Here is an 18098-nt window from a genome sequence, read left to right as displayed (position 1 = left end):
CTTTAATTTAGATTTTTACTCAACATACAAGATTAGTAAAAACAAAAGTAATTTTTCTGTTTTGGTCCAGAGGAAAAAGGCTAAAAGTAGCTAATGCTGCATTGTCTCTACACTTCTGCACCTCTGTAAGATGGAGAACAAGTGGTAGTAGCAAGAAGAGTTGGAGGAATAATAGAATGAGAAATGTAGTGAGAGGGGAAGTGGAAATAGGTGGAGCTGCAGTGGTGTCAGTCCGGAACATGGTCCAAAGTGGGGCAGGAGGGGTCACGGCTTGAGTGGACACTGTTCCGCAAAGATGAGAAATTAAAGACAGATTTGTCAAATATTAATCTGCGCACAAATGTATATTGAGGCATCTCTTGAGGCCTGGAGTAATATTCACGTATTTAAGGTTTGTTATATTATCCACAACAGCTTTTCACTTCTTAAAATAAAAGTTGAAGACCAGAGCACCTCCTTCCACAGGTCTGATGTGTCCTCCACAGGCAGAACAATCAACAGGACTTCTGTTTTTTCCAACAATGGCTTCTTAACACTTCCATAAAGACGCAGACAGTAACTGCACTTGGAAAAAGCTGGATATTTTTGCATTAAAAATAAGGCCGTGGCTGGAGAGCCGCGGCGCGGTCAAATGGCCGCGCAGTTTCAGGGACCGCGGCATTTCCCTTATAGCCCGTTATAGCCTCATGGCTAACCCTAACCCTAACCTTAACCTTAACCCGGCGCGGTCTAAAAGGGCGCTAAGCTGGCACCAAAATAACATGGCTTTTTCGGCCGCGCCTCTGTAGACACTCTAAATAAAATCAAGTGTTTCTCCTTCACTTAACATGCCAATTTAATGTATTTTAGTTTGTGATAAAATGTGAACAAAGGCATTAAAAGCAAGTACACACTTGACTAAACCAGCTTATTCAAGTGAGTACATCAGTGCAAGCTCAGTCCTCTCAATCTTCAGTGCGACAGCCACTGGCCTGTTATTTTAACTTATTGGATTGTAAATGTAGCATTAATTCTGTCATTACAGACAAAATCAGACCGTTGTATAGTTTTATTTTGCAATGAACAAATTTGAAAATTCCTAGAAATGTAAAACACCAGTTTGACCAGGAGTCATTGATAAAACACATAAGACGTGACTTTAGTCAAAGGGTTTCTTTATTTAACGTCCTTGCAGCCCTTCACTTGTCCTCGGGCTTGTTGAAGCAGTAGGTGAGGCAGCACTTTCCGCAGTAGTGACGGTCAAAGTGGCTGGCCATGAACACTCCGGCTCCACACTCGTCAGCTGGGCATTCGCGTCTCAGGCGGTGGATCTTGCCATTCTCGTCCACCTGAACAGGAACAAGCAGCGACAGACTTCAGAGTAGAAACTGGAAACAGCCACAGTCAGGTTACATTTACCATCAGTCACAACAGCTCACCTTGTAGTACTTGAGCACAGCGAGCTTGACCTTCTTCCTCTTGTGCTTGTTCTTCTTTGGGGTGGTGTAAGACTTCTTCTTTCTCTTTTTGGCACCACCGCGCAGCCTCAGCACCAAGTGCAGAGTGGACTCCTGCCATCACAACATTCAAAATGTCACATGTTCAGTTACTTCAAAATTTATCCTACAACAGATCAGTGACGTCAGGATTTACTGATTCAACCACATTACAAAATTGTCTACGTACAGAAATTTTAAAAGCGGCCAATTTGCTTTTTGGATTAAATTATAGGAAAACATCCCTAACTGCAACATAAGGGGACTCCTCATTACCAAGAGAGGAAACTTAACAGGAATGTTTCATTAAAGTGAAATGCCAAAACTAAAAGTCATGTGGACGAGAATTTTAAAACGGCTTTGATTACCGAGCATTTGGTTCAGCGTTTTCTTATGCGACCACTTTTACAGTAGGGCCTTGAGCACAAATGTGTGACATTAAACTTTCAGCCATAAAGCTACAATACACTGTATTGAGAATAACTGGTTACAGGAGCCCCCCGTGGTTAATGACACTTTGCAGCCCCTTACCTTCTGGATGTTGTAGTCCGACAGTGTGCGCCCATCTTCCAACTGCTTACCAGCAAAGATCAGCCTCTGCTGATCAGGAGGGATGCCTGTACATGCACAAACAAGTGTTTAGGGACTGGGTCATCTATGGACGGTATCATCTGTATCCACAATCAATACACCGCTGCCTTTTACCTTCTTTGTCTTGGATTTTGGCCTTGACATTTTCAATAGTATCTGAAGGCTCAACCTGGAGAAGGACAAGACTGGTTAAAGCTGCTCGATTATGGCATAAAATCAGTCACGATTATTTGGCTCACTAGAAATCACAAATACGTCTAAGTATAGATGTCATGTACTTTATTAATACGGTTGTGTTTTTAAAAGAAACGGCAGAATAAAAAGTGGATTCGCAAGGCAGAATGGGCACGAGCATAATTATAAGTCTTAACATGTTTTAAGGTTGTAACTTTAAAGCAGTTATTTGGATTTGAGCGTACACGTGCAGCGGATACCAACGTTAGCTTAGCCGATTAGCTTTACCGGGAAATGAAGTGTAAAATTATTTAGTCAACCGTGACTGAACTCTGGACCAGATCCTCTCCTCAATAATGTGATTTATCATGAGTGCTGTCTTGAAGTGGCGTGTACATGTGTAATAGAAGATGTGAACTAGCATAACTCCAGCACTACCACACTTCAGGCTCCATCACAGCGGCGCTACCCACCTCGAGGGTTATGGTCTTCCCCGTGAGGGTTTTGACGAAAATCTGCATATTGGCGTTCAATCCACCTACACGGGAACATGAACAGAAGCTTAGCCTTGCTGCGTGTACTGAAAACTGCTGTCTAAAGTGTCATTTATTCTGTTTATTCACGTTTTCTTAGAGCCAAACTTACCACCAGTGTGCTCCTAATGGCGGATCATGAGAAGAGGACTTCACAGCGGAGCGACGGGGTTTTCTACAGCCGTTTGCACGGGTTTAGGCGGCTGTCATTGTGCCTGACTGAATTATATTATATTCGCATGTTTTTTCTATTTTCCCTCGCGTATTTGCTCTCAGAATAATTAAATACAACATGACACAGAGTATAATGTGAAACAGAGTGAAAAAAAACTTTTAAATATTTTAGTAAGCAAAAAATGTACAAAGTCAAACACCAATGTCTCGGTATCCTAGCAACTAGAAAATCTAGGACCAAGAACACCAAATTCGAGGCAACCGTGCTATGCGAATAAACAGTCAAAACTACGTTATATTTGAGCTGTTGTACGGCAAAAGATAATGTCAACAACTGCAAGAAAGTCCGTTTTGTCTTCCGGAAAAGGAGAACGTGTTGTAACGCCTGAAATACTGGAGTTTGAAGTTGAAAAGAAGTTTCTAAAATCTCTGTACGACTTCCTTGAACACGAGAAGCGTTACCTGCGATGTCCAGAAGAGGGCCCCAGTGAGCTGCGCTACGTGCTTTACCGCTCAGTCTTCAACAAGGTCAGTTTGGCCATCGAAGACATGATTAAACTAACTCAAAGTGTACGTGTAAATAGTTTTTGTATCGTAATTATGTAGTATAATACACATTATTTTCTTCGAAGGGAACTAAATAATGAAATACCATATTTGCTCTAAATTATTTTCAAATCAGGCAAACTATTCTTGCAGAGGACAGAAGGTTTTCTCCAAATATTGCCCTGTATTTAATTCTGAGCAGCTTCCCTGTAGTAATAATATCTCATGGTTTTACTGAAACGAAACACTAAATACATATGTAGAGATATAAATTTGAAACGTTTACTGTGGTTTACAATAAATACGACTTAAATAATACAAACTCATTTTGTTTACATATAAGATATACTATATATATATATATAGTATATATATATATATATATATATATATATATATATATATATATATATATATATATATATATATATATATATATATATATTGTGCTTTTCTTTTTACTTTTGGTGGGGACGTGGAGTTTGAATTGAATTTAAAAGAGTTAAATTCCAGATCTAAGACAATCGTTTTTACTTCAATAAACTGATTATGATTATTAATAGTCATGGCTGTTTATAGCCACTATAGTCTCCTTTATTTACAGGAAACAACAGGACGGTTGAACAGAAAGCATATTTTTGTTTGGGAGGGTATTTTTCCTTTACATATAATTATCCATTCCATTCATATTGATTAAAGTAAATGGAGTATAAGTGTAAGTAATCTACCCTTTACACATGACAAAAAGAATCTTACGCCAACAATCTATTGTCTTTCAGCTGATTGTTCAGTCTTCTACCTTCAAGAGAATCCTGCTGAGTATAAAGACAGAGTATGATCAAGTTATTATGGCCATCAGTCAGACGCTGGAGGACAGCAGATGTTCTCAGGACTCCCTGAAGGCCTCGTCTCTCCAGCTGAGGTCCATTGAAGCCTGTGAAAGTCGAGCTGTGCGTCTGAAGGAGAGGTGGGTATGAGCACTTTTCTGCAGCACTCCTCTGGCACAGGAGCATTGATATAAACATCCACTTTTCTGTGATTGGATGTCTGTAAAGTGTCGTGCCAGGAGGTTCCAGACTGTTATCAGACATGTTAATGCACTTAATAGAAGCCATTTACAATCATAATTGTAAAATGATGGAGCGTGGGGCCTCTAAGGGTGCTTCACACTCGCACACACACCACATTCAAATAGGGAGTAAACTAGGACTGAACCCAGAACATGGACAAGGTCAAGGCTAAAAACGGACTGAAACAAATCTACATCAGAATTGAATTGGACTCAAACCGGGACCAAACAAAGTGTGAACACAGCCTAAGACAAAGAGCTTGAAGGACATTTACACACACACCACAGTCAAATTTGGAGTTAATCTTAATGGGAGATATTTTAAATGATTTATGCCCCAACAGTAGAATGAGCATTAGCATTAAGACACAAACATGTCCCTTTAAAATACACAAATGTTTTTTGGTGATGTATTCACATGTTTTGTAAAGTCTTTAACATGTCCACCACTATTCACTGTCATTATTGTTTATTTGCTCTTGGCATTGTATGTTAAGGAACATACACATGCTGTAAACACACTGGATTGCACATGGGCACATTTTCATTCACACTCATTCATATGGACACTGAAGCTGGACAAGGTGGGTCACAATGTAGTATGCACTAGCGCCACCCTGTGGCCAGGCCGTTTCCTGCTTAACTTCTGAGATCTGATTCTATCTGGCACTGACAAGCTGGTATGGCATTGATCTTATAGTATTTATTCATACTGACTCCGAAACCCCATAGAGATCAAATCAGACAGGAAGTACTGCCACTGAGCTAGCCAGGTTCTGTTGTGCACACAGCCCATTGGCAGCAGCAAAAAACAAAAACAAGGGAATTAATAATGACAGGGAGCTGACTGTCAAAGACCAGACTGAAATAAATGTAGACATTTGTAAAATGGAAAAAATTACTTTAACTGTGAATTTGAAAATAGACAAATTTACCGGACATTGGGACAATCTCTTTTTTAATATTAATATTTTCAACTGTCTTGTTGTCTTGTTTTTTTTGTTTTTAGTTTTTATTCACATACATTTAAATATTGATTACTATTATTGATTATTATAATATCTTTTTTTTTTTTTTAATCCATACAGGATCTCCCGTTTACGAAAAGAAAATGTAGAACTTCAGCAAGAGATTGACAGACAAAGATCATGTAGAGAACAGCGCATGTGGATCCCAGGTAACGGAACATTCTTCTGTAACCACAGGTATTTTTATGTTCATCTGCTAGAAATCTGTGCTTATGTTTTCATCACATTCTGTCGTTTCAGGGCTGACGGTGGCTGAGTCAGAGGATTCAGAGCTTCTGGAGAAACATCTGGACCAGCTCCAGTCCCAGAGAGAGGCTCTGCTGGAGAGGAGGAGGCAGTGTGTGTCTGTGGAGGTCAGAGCTTGGCTGGACACAGAGCTGCAGGTCAGCGAGCAGTGGAGAGAGAGCACGGAAGCAGACAACAGGCGGCTTAAGCTCCTGTAAGTAATGTACGTTCATTCAAAGGAAACATGCGTCTGGTACATAGTAGTGTATACTATAACATATTAGATCATAATTTATATTGTTTTAATTTTAAACAACAATATTAATCCAAAACTATTTAGAAATAAACTTCCACATGGAGGAGCAGTGGCTCTATGCCGATCTCTTCCCATGTGACTGAGCTCCTCAGTCACACTTACATATGTAAGTATGTATGTATGTATGTATGTATGTATGTATGTATGTATACTGCTTGGTAACTGTTGTGGAATTACATCTACCTGTGTCATATTTGCTGCTCATGTCCAACAGGGAAGTACAAATATAAACTACACAAACTGGTTAAACTGGGGACAAATAGAGCCAATGTTTAGTGAAATCTAAACTATAATTGTGTTCATTAGGTTTTGGTAAAACGTGTGGTCCGACCTGTCATATAGAATGTAACCTACATTATTAGTACATAATGAACCATACTTTGCTGTGTGTTTGCAGATACAAGCGTCTCGGGTGTGTGTACACACATCTGTGCAGCTGGAGGGAGGAGGGACAGCACTTTCCCCTAGAAGAGCTTTTACATTCAGCCCTACACAACGTCACACACACCACAGGTACTTACACTGCTTATTTCGACCCTTTAAAATGCTAATGTGGCATCAGAATGTTCAAAATTACAGAATGGAGGTGACTGAAAGAAATACCACCTTTTCAATCATTCATTCATTCATTCATTTTCTACCGCTTGTTCCCGTTAGGGGTCGCGGGTGACTGGAGCCTATCCCAGTGACTTTGAGCCTTAGGCGGGGTACACCCTGAACAGTGGCCAACTCGTCGCAGTAATCAATAATCTCATGTCAATAATTAATTGAGATGAGATAATTGGTTGTAGTCTTTATGACAAAAAATGTAATTGCTAATGAAATTGTAAAAACAAATAATTGTAAATGTTTTGAAACTGTGCTTTGAAATGACTTGTATCTGGGTTGATTTAATTTTTTCATTTGCCAAAAACACTTTCTCTTGTTAATCCCAGTTTCTTCCAGTTTCTTGAAATGTTTTACTTCACAAACTTTAAAAAGGTCTATAAAACACAAACATATACATATACACAAACTCCATAAAAAGCACCATAAGCTATAACCACATTGATTGTATTTTCCATATGTTTTATATTCCATATTTTATATGTTCCATATTTTCCTATAAGTTATCTGTTCTTTCTTCTGTATCTACCTCTGTATCTACCGGCGTTGCATCAATGAAATTTCCCCTTGTGGGACAATAAAGGAATATCTTATCTTATCTTATGTCAAACATGAAACACTGTGTTTCAGTTACAGAAGATGACCTTCGGAGCATAGACACAGAGCTGCTGGAGAGTGAAGAGCCGACTGGAGTGGACGAGTCTGAGCACCTCACACAGCACCTCCACAGGTCCTCACAGTCTGGCCTCAGTTACACCTCCACAGGACCTCACAGTCTGTCCTCAGTTACACCTCCACAGGACCTCACAGTCTGTCCTCAGTCACACCTCCACAGGTCCTCACAGTCTGGCCTCAGTCACACCTCCACAGGTCCTCACAGTCTGGCCTCAGTCACACCTCCACAGGTCCTCACAGTCTGGCCTCAGTCACACCTCCACAGGTCCTCAGAGTTTGGCCTCAGTCACACCTCCACAGGTCCTCACAGTCTGGCCAGTGGACGAAATACTTTCAGTTTACATTTGACCATATACATTTCATTTGAGGGAAATAAAAGCTCAGAGGCAGTATATAACCTCTAGAGGCCGTACGTGATCCTCACAGATACCTTTTTGTTTGTGAGATGTTTTTCCTTCTGTCAATCACAGGTTTGTTGAGCTCTTTGACTCTGGCCAGTACAAAGAAGCAGCAGAACATGCAGCGCTCTCTCCTCGAGGACTTCTGAGGAACATCCACACTGTCCACATGTTCAAAGGTGCATGTCCAAGCTTCTGTCTGCTTTGTGCTCATGTCTCCTTACGTTATGTCCATGTGGTCCTCCTGCCACAGCTGTGACGGGGCCCCCGCACTCTGCCCCGCCCCTCCTGCTCCTCTTCCACGCTCTGCTCATCAGCACACCAGTGGGACACAGACTTCCAGAGCCTGTGTCCTATGAGGGCGTCTGCTGTGCCCTGGAGCAAGGCCAGTGGCAGCTTCTAAGCCACGCGTTCAACTTTGACAAGTAATCACTATGCCTTTCAAAGCTTTCACACCGAGCACCACAAGATAACAAAACCAGATCTAAACTGACTATATAAGGTCTATAATAGGGCTTAGTGTGCTCTAAAATGAGACTAGAACATGAATAAGTTACTTCTAAAGAACGGTTAACCCAAAGGAGGACAAAAACATGAATGGATTTATCTGGAGAGGGTCCCATGTACCACCAGAACACACATACCACAGTTTGAGAACCACTGCTAAATGCCAACATAAACTATGTGAGCTCTTTAAGTTGTGTCAACTGTGATCCTTTCAGACTGACGCTCTCTGAGAGGCTGGGGGACATCCTGGCTCAGTATGCACAGAAGAACTCTTCTGTTTATCACTCAGACATGTTACTGGCCCTGGCCACAGTGAACTACAAAGTCTGTGGATCCCACAGAAGCATGGCTCTGAGCATGTACAGACGAGGACTGACCCACAGCACGGTGGACTTCATGAGACACTGTGAGGAGCTCACAGCAGGTCAGTCTATACAATGTGTTCTGACTCTGAGGACCAGAGGTGGAACAAGTACTCTACTGTGTTACTTATAGTATTTAAGTAAAAATAAAATAATCTCATTTAAAAATTGAATTGACAGTATGTGACTTTCTGGTTGTGTAGCTTGCATGATTCTGTGGAAATAGAAAGTTAAGTTATGCTGATAAATGTTTGATGCCATACTGTGAAATTATATTATGACCAACATTTCCATGGAAACAAGCAGGCGGAGGCTCCTCCTCCAGGCTAAGGACGAGTTGAGTTTGTGGACAGTCACAACACATGGTAATTGTGAGCTTCCTAGCGACCACAGTTTGAATTTCCTTGTGAATAGTGTGCACTTTTTTCCAATGGAATTCTGTCCAAATATGTGACCTTGTGGTTCTCCATTGGGCTATTTATATATTTTCCCATTCTTCATCAATACAAAATCGACATTTATTTTTAATATATTTAGTGGCTTGTCCAAATTCTTAATGTATTTAAATCATTTAGATATTATTCCCCTTGAAAGGTCTTATTTGGAAAAACCTATGTTTCTAGTTAAATGTATGTATATATTTTTGTTTGCTCGTAGTTGGAGCTCGAACTCAAAACCTTTGGGCAGGATGTCACAGGGAATGTGCTAAATGTATCTTTTCAAACCAAATGAAAACTACTTTTACTTTTCACTCCGATCAAAAATGTAGTGGAGTAGAAAGTACAGCTACTCGGATGTAGTGACGTTAAATTAAAAAGTGTCCACTGTAATAATGAGCTCAAATGTGACTTAAGCACAGTATTTGTTACTTTACACCACTGCAGAGGACTATCTGTGGGTGTTCTGTCAGCGGCCCAGCCTGAGTCTCCTGCAGCTTCTGACCAGGCCTGAGAGGGGCGGAGCCATGTTGTCTGTGGGTGTGGTCTGTGCTGCTCTGCTGTCTGACTCTCAGCTTCAGGAGTTTGCTCTGCAGCTCCTGGACAGTTTCAGTGAAGGAGCAGGTACGTCACATGCCTCCAAATGCATGGCCATTCTGAGCTTGTTCTGTGTTCTGATAAGCACAAGATCAGGAAGGAGAAGTCATACGAGCAGTGCCTCAGTGCTTCCTGTCTTATCTGTGCTAGTGGAGGAGCCTTGGACATGCCATTCAAAAACACAACCAACAGTACTGTATGTTAAACTAACCTCAGCCCTGCACTCATAAAAGAAATATAGCAGTGGTACATTGAATTCAACCTGTTACTTACTTCTTTTTATGTTTTGGTCATTATTAACAAATACAATATATTGAAACGTTATTAGAGATTTAGTGATAGCTGATGAGCCGATGTAATAGCCAACAATTGCACCAAAATAAAAAATAAAAAGCTATTTAAGAAACATTTTAGCCTAACCATTAAAAATTAGATATATAGGTAAGTTACATTTAGAATTAAGACCACATTTACCTATCCTGAGCAGATTTAAATATTCCATGAACAGAACCAGACTTTTTGTACTCAAATCAAGGAAAAGCGTTCCTAGTTGAACTGTGAAGAGAGCTGAGCTGTTGTGTTCTCTCAGGCGTGCTGGAGGCGGCCATACTGGAGGACAGTGCCTCTACAGTGGACCAGTGGAGTGAAATAGCAGCTGTTTGCTCCACAGTGAGCCGCTCTGACCTGACTCACAGTATTATGTCTGTCCTGCTGAGCCAGAGCGGGACCCAAGTCCTGTCCTCAGAACCAGAGGGGGCCCAACTCACCCAGCACATCTTTATGTGAACCGTCTCAGGTAGACGCTGGGTAAAAGAAATGTTCTATAAATAGTTGTATTTGTATCATTGTGATTGTTCTCTGGACTGTGCAGACTCATGACACACATAGTCAAATCAGACAGGAGGCCACTCCCCTCAGGCAGGAGGCCACTCCCCTCAGGCAGGAGGCCACTCCCCTCAGGCAGGAGGCTACGGACCAGAAACCCCCGCCACAAGAACAGTTTCTTTCCCTCTGCCATGGACTCATGAACACTTCTTAAACACTGCCACTTTAACCATAATTTAATCACTCACTTTCTGCTCTACATTTGTAAATTCAACTGTAAATTTTGTGTACATCTTATAGCCTATTTTTATTTTTATCCTATAGCAGATTTAAATTGTTTTTCTTTTTGACTTATATAGGTTGTTTTATCATTTTATCATTGTTCATTGTTTTATGATCCATCAAATCACCAAAGCAAGTTCCTATGTTTGTGAATTCTATTCATTGACAATGGCAATAAACTTTTTCTGATTCTGATTGTGAACAGGCCTTTTTATAACAAAAACAGTGGCATTATTAAATCAAAATGTCAAAAAACAATAAACTATTTCTGATTTTCATTGATACTACAGCTTTGTCAGACTTGTGTGTGGCCACACCTGTTTGTTCATGTCTGATTTGTTAAACTTTATGAAGCTAAGCAGGACCAGACCTGGTTAGTACTTGGATGCGAGACCGCTGGAACACCAGGTGCCAATGGTGCAGAATGGCAGCCTTGTTTGTGTCAGTCTGCCCCAGGGCAACTGTGCCTACAGTAGTACCTTATCACCACTATATGTGAAGTGAATGAATAATACAATGTGAGGCATCTTTGGCTGTGCTGAAAAGCATGATATTATTATTGGCTCGAGCCTTCCATGGAATGGAATGGATCGAGACATTGTTCTTGCCTGGTTTGTTATTATTATAGTTTTGCATGGTAAAATTTTGCCACAACTCTGGCGTTTTTGACCCCCTAACATTGATGAAAGTCACACATGGGACATAGACGCGATCGGCTCGGCCCCAACTCCAATAAAATGGAGGTTGCGAGAACGCCCGTCGCAACAGTGCTGACTAGTTCAAAAAAGAAAAAACATGAAACTCTTAATCTTTGGCCTTGGCACATGAGACTTGGGACAGTGATAGAGCTACCTTTGACCTCTGACCTTTGACGAGTAAAACACACCTGGCAGCATCGCTCTATGATAAACAGGAAGTCAGCCATGTCGAATCAAAGTAGCACCGCCACGCTTGACTTTTTTTTTTCAAAATCGTACTTGTCCTAGGTTTTTGTCCGATCAAGCTCAAAACAACACCTTTTGCATCTAAAGACATTGAAATTTAATAAATATCCAAAAGAATGTTGATATTCTTTACGGTCTCTGCGTAACACGCCCTCAAAAAAAGCTTAATTTTCAGTGTTTTCAAGGACAAGTCACGCCTATTGGAATTGATCTGCGGAGCTCATATTTCACTCACTAATGCGTTTTTATTGGAAATAAATATCCATGTAACAGCGCCCCCTAACCATTGTGTGAAAACTCAACATTGTCTGATTTGTTTGAAACTCATGGTTTATATTCTCCTCGAGACGCCATGAAAAAAGTGCATTGCAGATATTGTGTATTTTCACAATTGGCCAGCAGAGGCGCAATGAATGCCTTCACTTCCTCTTCCGCTATTATTTTGATGGGACATTTCCTCTCGTGCCACATTAGAATTATTATTCTTTAGACTTTATTCTTTTGACTTTATTCTTTAGACTTTATTCTTTCTGCCACAACTCGAGAGGGAGAGAAAGGGAGGGAGAAGGAGAGAGGGAGAGGGAGGGAGGGAGATTGTAGGATTGTTGACGCGTTTCCACTCTGTAGCCCGGGTCATTTTGTAGTCTCACTACATTTTTGTAGTTCCTCCTCTTTATTTTCCTGCCTCTGGACAGGCGGGAAGGCGGTCGCGCGGGAGGCGAGAGCCATCATCGCCGCTGCCGCGGCTTTAATTATTATTATTCTTTCATGGTCATTTTGCCACAACTCGGGCATTTTTGACCCCCTGAACATTGATGAATGTCACACATGGGGACATAGACGCGATCGGCTCGGCCTGAACTCAAATAAAATGGAGGTTGCGAGAACGCCGTCATAACAGTGCTGACTAGTTCAAAAAAGAAAAACACGAAACTCTTAATCTTTGGCCTAGGCACATGAGACATGGACATTGATAGAGCTACCTTTGACGAGTAAAACACACCTGGCAGCATCGCTCTATGATAAACAGGGAAGTCAGCCATGTTGAATCAAAGTGGCACCGCCACATTTTACTTTTTTTTTCAAAATCGTACTTGTCCTAGGTTTTTTGTCCGTTCGAGCTCAAAACAACACTTTTTGCATCTAGAGACATTGGAAATTTAATAAATATTCAAAAAAATTTGGATATTCCTTACGGTCTCCGCATAACATGCCCTCAAAAAAGGCTAAATTTCCTATTTTTTCAAGGACAAGTCACGCCTAATGGAATTGATCTACGGAGCTCATATTTCACTCACTAATGCGTTTTTGTGTGAAAAACTCAACATTGTCTGATTTGTTTGAAACTCATGGGTTATATTCTCCTCGAGACGCCATGAAAAAAAGGGCATTACAGATATTGTGTATTTTTCACTATTGGCCAGCAGGGGCGCAAGTAATGCCTTCACTTCCTCTTCCTCTTTTATTTTGATGGGACATTTCTTCTCGTGCCGCCTGCAGCATTAGCATTAGCATTAGAATTATTATTGTTGTTGTTGTTGTTGTTGTTGTTGTTTTATGGCGGTTGGCATCCGAGTGTTGCATTACCGCCAGACTTTATTCCTTAGACTGTTGTTGCTGTTGTTATTGTTTTATGGCAGTCGACAGCCGAGTGTTGCATTACCGCCAGACTTTATTCCTCAGACGTTTCGTAGTCCTCAGACTCTGTCGTAGTCCGTAAAAGTACTCCTCCCATTGCTTTGGTGTTACAAAGCCCATGAGGTCATGATATGTCTTTGTGACTAGAATAGTTGTTGTTGTTGTTGTTGTTGTTGTTTTATGGCGGTTGGCATCCAATTGTTGCATTACCGCCAGACTTTATTCCTCAGACTTTTCGTAGTCCTCAGACTGTCGTAGTCCGTAAAAGTACTCCTTCCATTGCTTTGGTTGTTGTTGTTGTTGTTGTTGTTGTTGTTTTATGGCGGTTGGCATCCAAGTGTTGCATTACCGCCAGACTTTATTCCTCAGACTTTGTCGTAGTCCTCAGACTCTGTCGTAGTCCGTAAAAGTACTCCTTCCATTGCTTTGGCGTTACAAAGCCCATGAGGTCATGATGTGTTTTTGTGACTAGAATAGTTGTTGTGTCAGAGACCAACCGGTTGTTGTTTCAGACAACAACCGGCTTTATTCCAGGGAGACTCTTCTTCATCTTCCTCTCCTTCTTTGACGTTCGGTGCTTCCACCGTACAGCTTTATTCTTCAGGCTTCATTCTATAGGCTTTAATATGTCCACTGATGTCGCCGCTTGGTAGCCGTGCGTCTACGAGACTGGGCGAGGACAGGAGACCACCCCCACCCCCATCTCGTCACTCTGATCACTCTGACTCCCCACAAGCAGACCCCCATCACTCCGACTCCCATTTAGCGCCTTTAGCCTGTTTTCTATATCTGCCCAATCAAGCTCCTTTGTTCCAATGCAGCTTGATTGTCAAAAAACAATAAACTATTGTTCAGCAATGATCCTGATCCTTTCAGTTCTGCTTTGAGTCTGAGCAGCACAGTTTACAACATCCACCATAAAGAGTACAAAATCCTCTCTATCCACAACCAGGGTATTCTCATTAATTCTGGAACCTGCACACTTGGGACCTCCACTCTTGAAACCTTCACACTTCTTGGGAGCCACGCTGGCCTTTCTCATTTCGCCCTGGCTGGGAGCAGCGCTGGCTCCTCTCTCTGTATCTACTCTAAACTCGTTACTTGAAACTTTCTTGACTGCATCTGCATAGGATATACCTTGAGAGACCTTTATTTTCTGCACCTCAGCAGCTCTTTTGCTAAACCTGCATCCCCGTAGGCAGAGCTATGTTCTTCCCCACAGTTACAGCACTTCAGTTTTGCTCCCACGTCACACTTCCCATACTCATGATCTCCTGCACATTTACCACACCTTTGCCTCACTCTACAGACCGCTGCAATATGCCCAAAGCGCTGGCACTTAAAGCAACGCAGGGGCGGCGGAACATATGGCCTGACGCTATAGCACATGTACCCAATGAACACCTTACTAGGCAGGCACCTCCCTTCAAGTGTTACCATTACCGACAAGCTGTCACATCTTACCCCAAACCGGGTCACCTTCAAACGCCTAGCGTCCACCACCGTAACTCCCGTCAAATTCTCCTTAACTTCATCCACAGACGTCGCCGTAGGGACACCTACGATAACTCCTCTGACCGTGTTTCTTTCAGCATTAGACACAAGAATGTCCTTTCCACCCAGACGTTTAGTTCCAATCGCCTTCCGTTGCTGAGCCGCGTCCTTGCACACGACCAGCAGCGAGCCATCTCTAAGGACACTCGCACTCTTGATCACTCCCACAGCTACAGTTAGGCTCTTTGACAATGCCACTGAATTCCACTCCTTAAAGGATGCACTATCCTGTGCAAGCTTTATGATCACCTTACAGTCTCTGCTCTCACCCCGGATATCAATAGCTTCAGCCTCATCCTGCTGCTCATTCCCAGAACCCTCGGACGAGCCAAGGGACTTTTTACGTTTCCGGGCACGTGCAGGCAGAAAAGGCTGCTCCTCCACGCCGTCCAGAACGTCTTCCATCCCCGATCCACTCTCCTCCGCCATCTCCCGTCTCTCCAGACCGGGTGTTGAGCAAGGTCTCCTCACAGTTTTGTACTATAATGGCGGTTGGCATCCAAGTGTTCATTGTATCCTATAGAAGTTCTTCCTCCCCTCAGACTTTGTCGTAGTCCTTAAAAATTCTTATTCCATTGCTTTGGAAGTACAAAGCCCATGAGGTCATGGGACGTCTTTGTTGTTTTACAAAGCCCATGAGGTCATGGGACGTCTTTGTCGTTTTATCCTTTAGAAGTCCTTCTTCCATCACTTTGGCGTTTCTAGGCCCATGAAGTCAAAGCGCGTTAGAACATCCTCTTGCTCCTCATCCTCGGCTCAGTCTCCAACACCCCCCAACTCTATAAACATTTACCGAACAATACCTCGTGCACTTGGATGCCAACTGCCATAAAAAACTACAACGACAACAGTTTGGATATTATGGCAACATAGAGGAACGCCTCGGTCCGTATGACGGGGAAGAAGAAGAGGAAGCGTGACCTGGTCGGTGACGATATGAACAGCGGGGAGGACTCCCCTGGAGCCACTGATCCTGTGCAGCGTAGGGCGTCTTCTTGCTCGTCTATGGAGGGCTCTCTCAGTGAGGAGCAGGGCGGGGGGGTTGCAGATGTCGGGGATGTGAGTTCAGAGTGTAAGGTGTTCATAAAGCTCGCGCAGGATAATGCGTCCTTTAAGGGGTGGGATCCGATGGCGTTGACAAGGAGCCTGACTGTAGCTGTGGGAGTGGTCAAGCATGCGAGTGTCCTTAGGGATGGCTCGCTGCTGGTTGTGTGCAAGGACGTGGCTCAGCAAAGGAAGGCGATTGAAGCTAAGTGTCTGGGTGGGAAGGACATTCTTGTGTCTGATGCTGTAAGAGGCACGGTCAGGGGAGTTATAGTAGGCGTCCCTACGACGACATCTGTGGATGACATAAAGGAGAATTTGACTGGAGCTAAGGTGGTGGATGCTAGGCGGTTGAAGATGACCCGGGATGGGGTAAGGTGTGACAGCCTGTCGATAATGATTAGATTTGAAGGTGGGATCCTGCCTCGTGTGGTGTGCGTTGGGTACATGCGCTATGGCGTACGCCCATATGTTCTGCCGCCCCTGCGTTGCTTCAAGTGCCAGCGCTTTGGGCATATTGCAGCGGTCTGTAGAGGGAAGCAGAAGTGTGGTAAATGTGCAGGAGACCACGAGTATGGGAAGTGTGACGACGGAGCAAAACTCAAGTGCTGTAACTGTGGGGGAGAGCATAGCTCTGCCTACGGGGATGCGTGTTCAGCAAGAGGGCTGCGGAGGTGCAAAAAGTTAGAGCCTCTCAAGGCATATCCTACGCGGATGCGGTCAAGAAGGTGTCTGGTAGTCAGGTGACGGTGGATGCAGTGGGGGCTGCCAGTGCTGCTGGTGTCCTAGGCGACAGGGGAGGGGGCAGCGTTGCCCGCAGCCAGGGGGAGGTCCCCACTGGGATGCCCGTGAGTGTGGCTTCCACGGGCAGAGGCCCTGTGGGTGCGGAGGATGTACTGGTTGTGAAGAGGAAAGATTTCTTCCTCTTTATAGTGGAAGTGATTAACTGTACTGGGCAAACCAAGAAGAGATCCGAAAAGACTAAGATCATCGCTAAGGCTGCAGGGAAGTACTTTGGAGCTGGGGGCCCCGAGTGGACGGAGATAGAGGATGCGCTGCGGGAGGGCGCCCTGCCCCATTCTGGCAGTGGGAGTGGGGGGGCTCCCGATGCGCCGTCAGGTTCCGGGGGCTCATAATGGCGGTGGTTGTCTTGCAATGGAATGCGCGTAGTCTTCGTGCTAATGGCCAGGAATTTAAGCATTTTGTCTCTACCTTGTTGAACAAGCCTCACGTTATGTGCGTGCAGGAGACTTGGTTACGACCTAGGTGGGGTTTTGGGATACAAGGGTATGTGTGTGTTAGGAATGATAGGGAGCAGGGTAGAGGCGGAGGTGTGGCTGTGTTTGTCCGAGATGACCTAAATTACGTTGTTGTCAGTGTGAGTAAAGCGCCGGAGGCCCTGGCGGTGAGGGTCTGGCTGGGTGGTGAAGCTGTTACTGTGGTTAACCTTTATAATCCGTGTGGTGAGTTAACGCTAGAGTCCTTACATAGTATCGGTAAGGATGTTCGGGGAAAGGCCGTGTGGTGTGGGGATTTTAATGCGCATAGCGCTTTGTGGGGCGGTAGTGGTACCGATAGGTATGGGCAGGTGGTAGAGGGTTTTATCAATCAAAGGGAGTTGGTTTGTCTGAATGATGGGGGTGGGACCCGCTATGATATGGGGACCGGTGCGGAAAGTGCAATAGATCTTACACTTGTGTCCAAGGAGTTAGCTGGTGTTTGTAGTTGGGAGGTTCTTGGTAATCTTTCTTTTGGTAGCGATCACTATCTAGTCCGCACCGTGATTGGCTTTGGGAGCTGTGTGGTCAGGGGGACGAGGATCCAGAGGTGGCAGTTGGCAAGGGCGAACTGGGGGGCTTTCCTGAGGAAAGCTGATGATGGTTCTAGGGTTCTGCAGGAAGGAGGATTGACTCAGGTGGATGTTCTCAATAGTGCAATTGTCTCGCTCATCACGCAGTCAGCGGTAGGCACGATTCCTAAGAGTGGTGGTAGTGGACATAGGAAGCGGGTGCCGTGGTGGACTGAAGCATGTGGTCATGCTGTTAGGGCGAGAAATGCGGCGTTTCGCCGGCTAAGGGTTGCCCACACTGAGGGTGCC

The 18098-nt window shown here is 43.6% G+C and overlaps 2 protein-coding genes across 2 annotated transcripts; one reads left to right on the top strand and one right to left on the bottom strand.

Moving 5' to 3' along the window:
* Positions 1 to 1137: 1137 nt before the first annotated feature.
* On the bottom strand, positions 1138 to 3043 carry rps27a (ribosomal protein S27a). The gene is made up of 6 exons (XM_072436678.1): positions 2886 to 3043; positions 2714 to 2778; positions 2181 to 2235; positions 2007 to 2092; positions 1419 to 1550; positions 1138 to 1328 (listed from the first exon to the last, which is right to left on the bottom strand). The coding sequence occupies exons 2-6, from the start codon at positions 2759 to 2761 to the stop codon at positions 1179 to 1181; spliced, it is 471 nt and encodes a 156-aa protein (XP_072292779.1). The 5' UTR covers positions 2762 to 2778; positions 2886 to 3043; the 3' UTR covers positions 1138 to 1178.
* An 83-nt stretch (positions 3044 to 3126) lies between these two features.
* tsnaxip1 (translin-associated factor X interacting protein 1) lies at positions 3127 to 10499 on the top strand. The gene is made up of 11 exons (XM_072437301.1): positions 3127 to 3475; positions 4273 to 4460; positions 5651 to 5739; positions 5831 to 6029; positions 6529 to 6644; positions 7368 to 7467; positions 7883 to 7989; positions 8064 to 8235; positions 8533 to 8741; positions 9564 to 9740; positions 10303 to 10499. The coding sequence occupies exons 1-11, from the start codon at positions 3272 to 3274 to the stop codon at positions 10497 to 10499; spliced, it is 1758 nt and encodes a 585-aa protein (XP_072293402.1). The 5' UTR covers positions 3127 to 3271.
* Positions 10500 to 18098: the final 7599 nt, after the last annotated feature.

This window comes from Eucyclogobius newberryi, unplaced genomic scaffold, assembly GCF_026437365.1.
Source record: "Eucyclogobius newberryi isolate DKJ021-1_F unplaced genomic scaffold, fEucNew1.0.hap1 SCAF_8, whole genome shotgun sequence".
Taxonomy (NCBI): Eukaryota; Metazoa; Chordata; class Actinopteri; order Gobiiformes; family Gobiidae; genus Eucyclogobius; species Eucyclogobius newberryi.
Note: the sequence above shows the minus strand (reverse complement) of the source record. Positions and strands in the feature narration are given on the sequence as shown.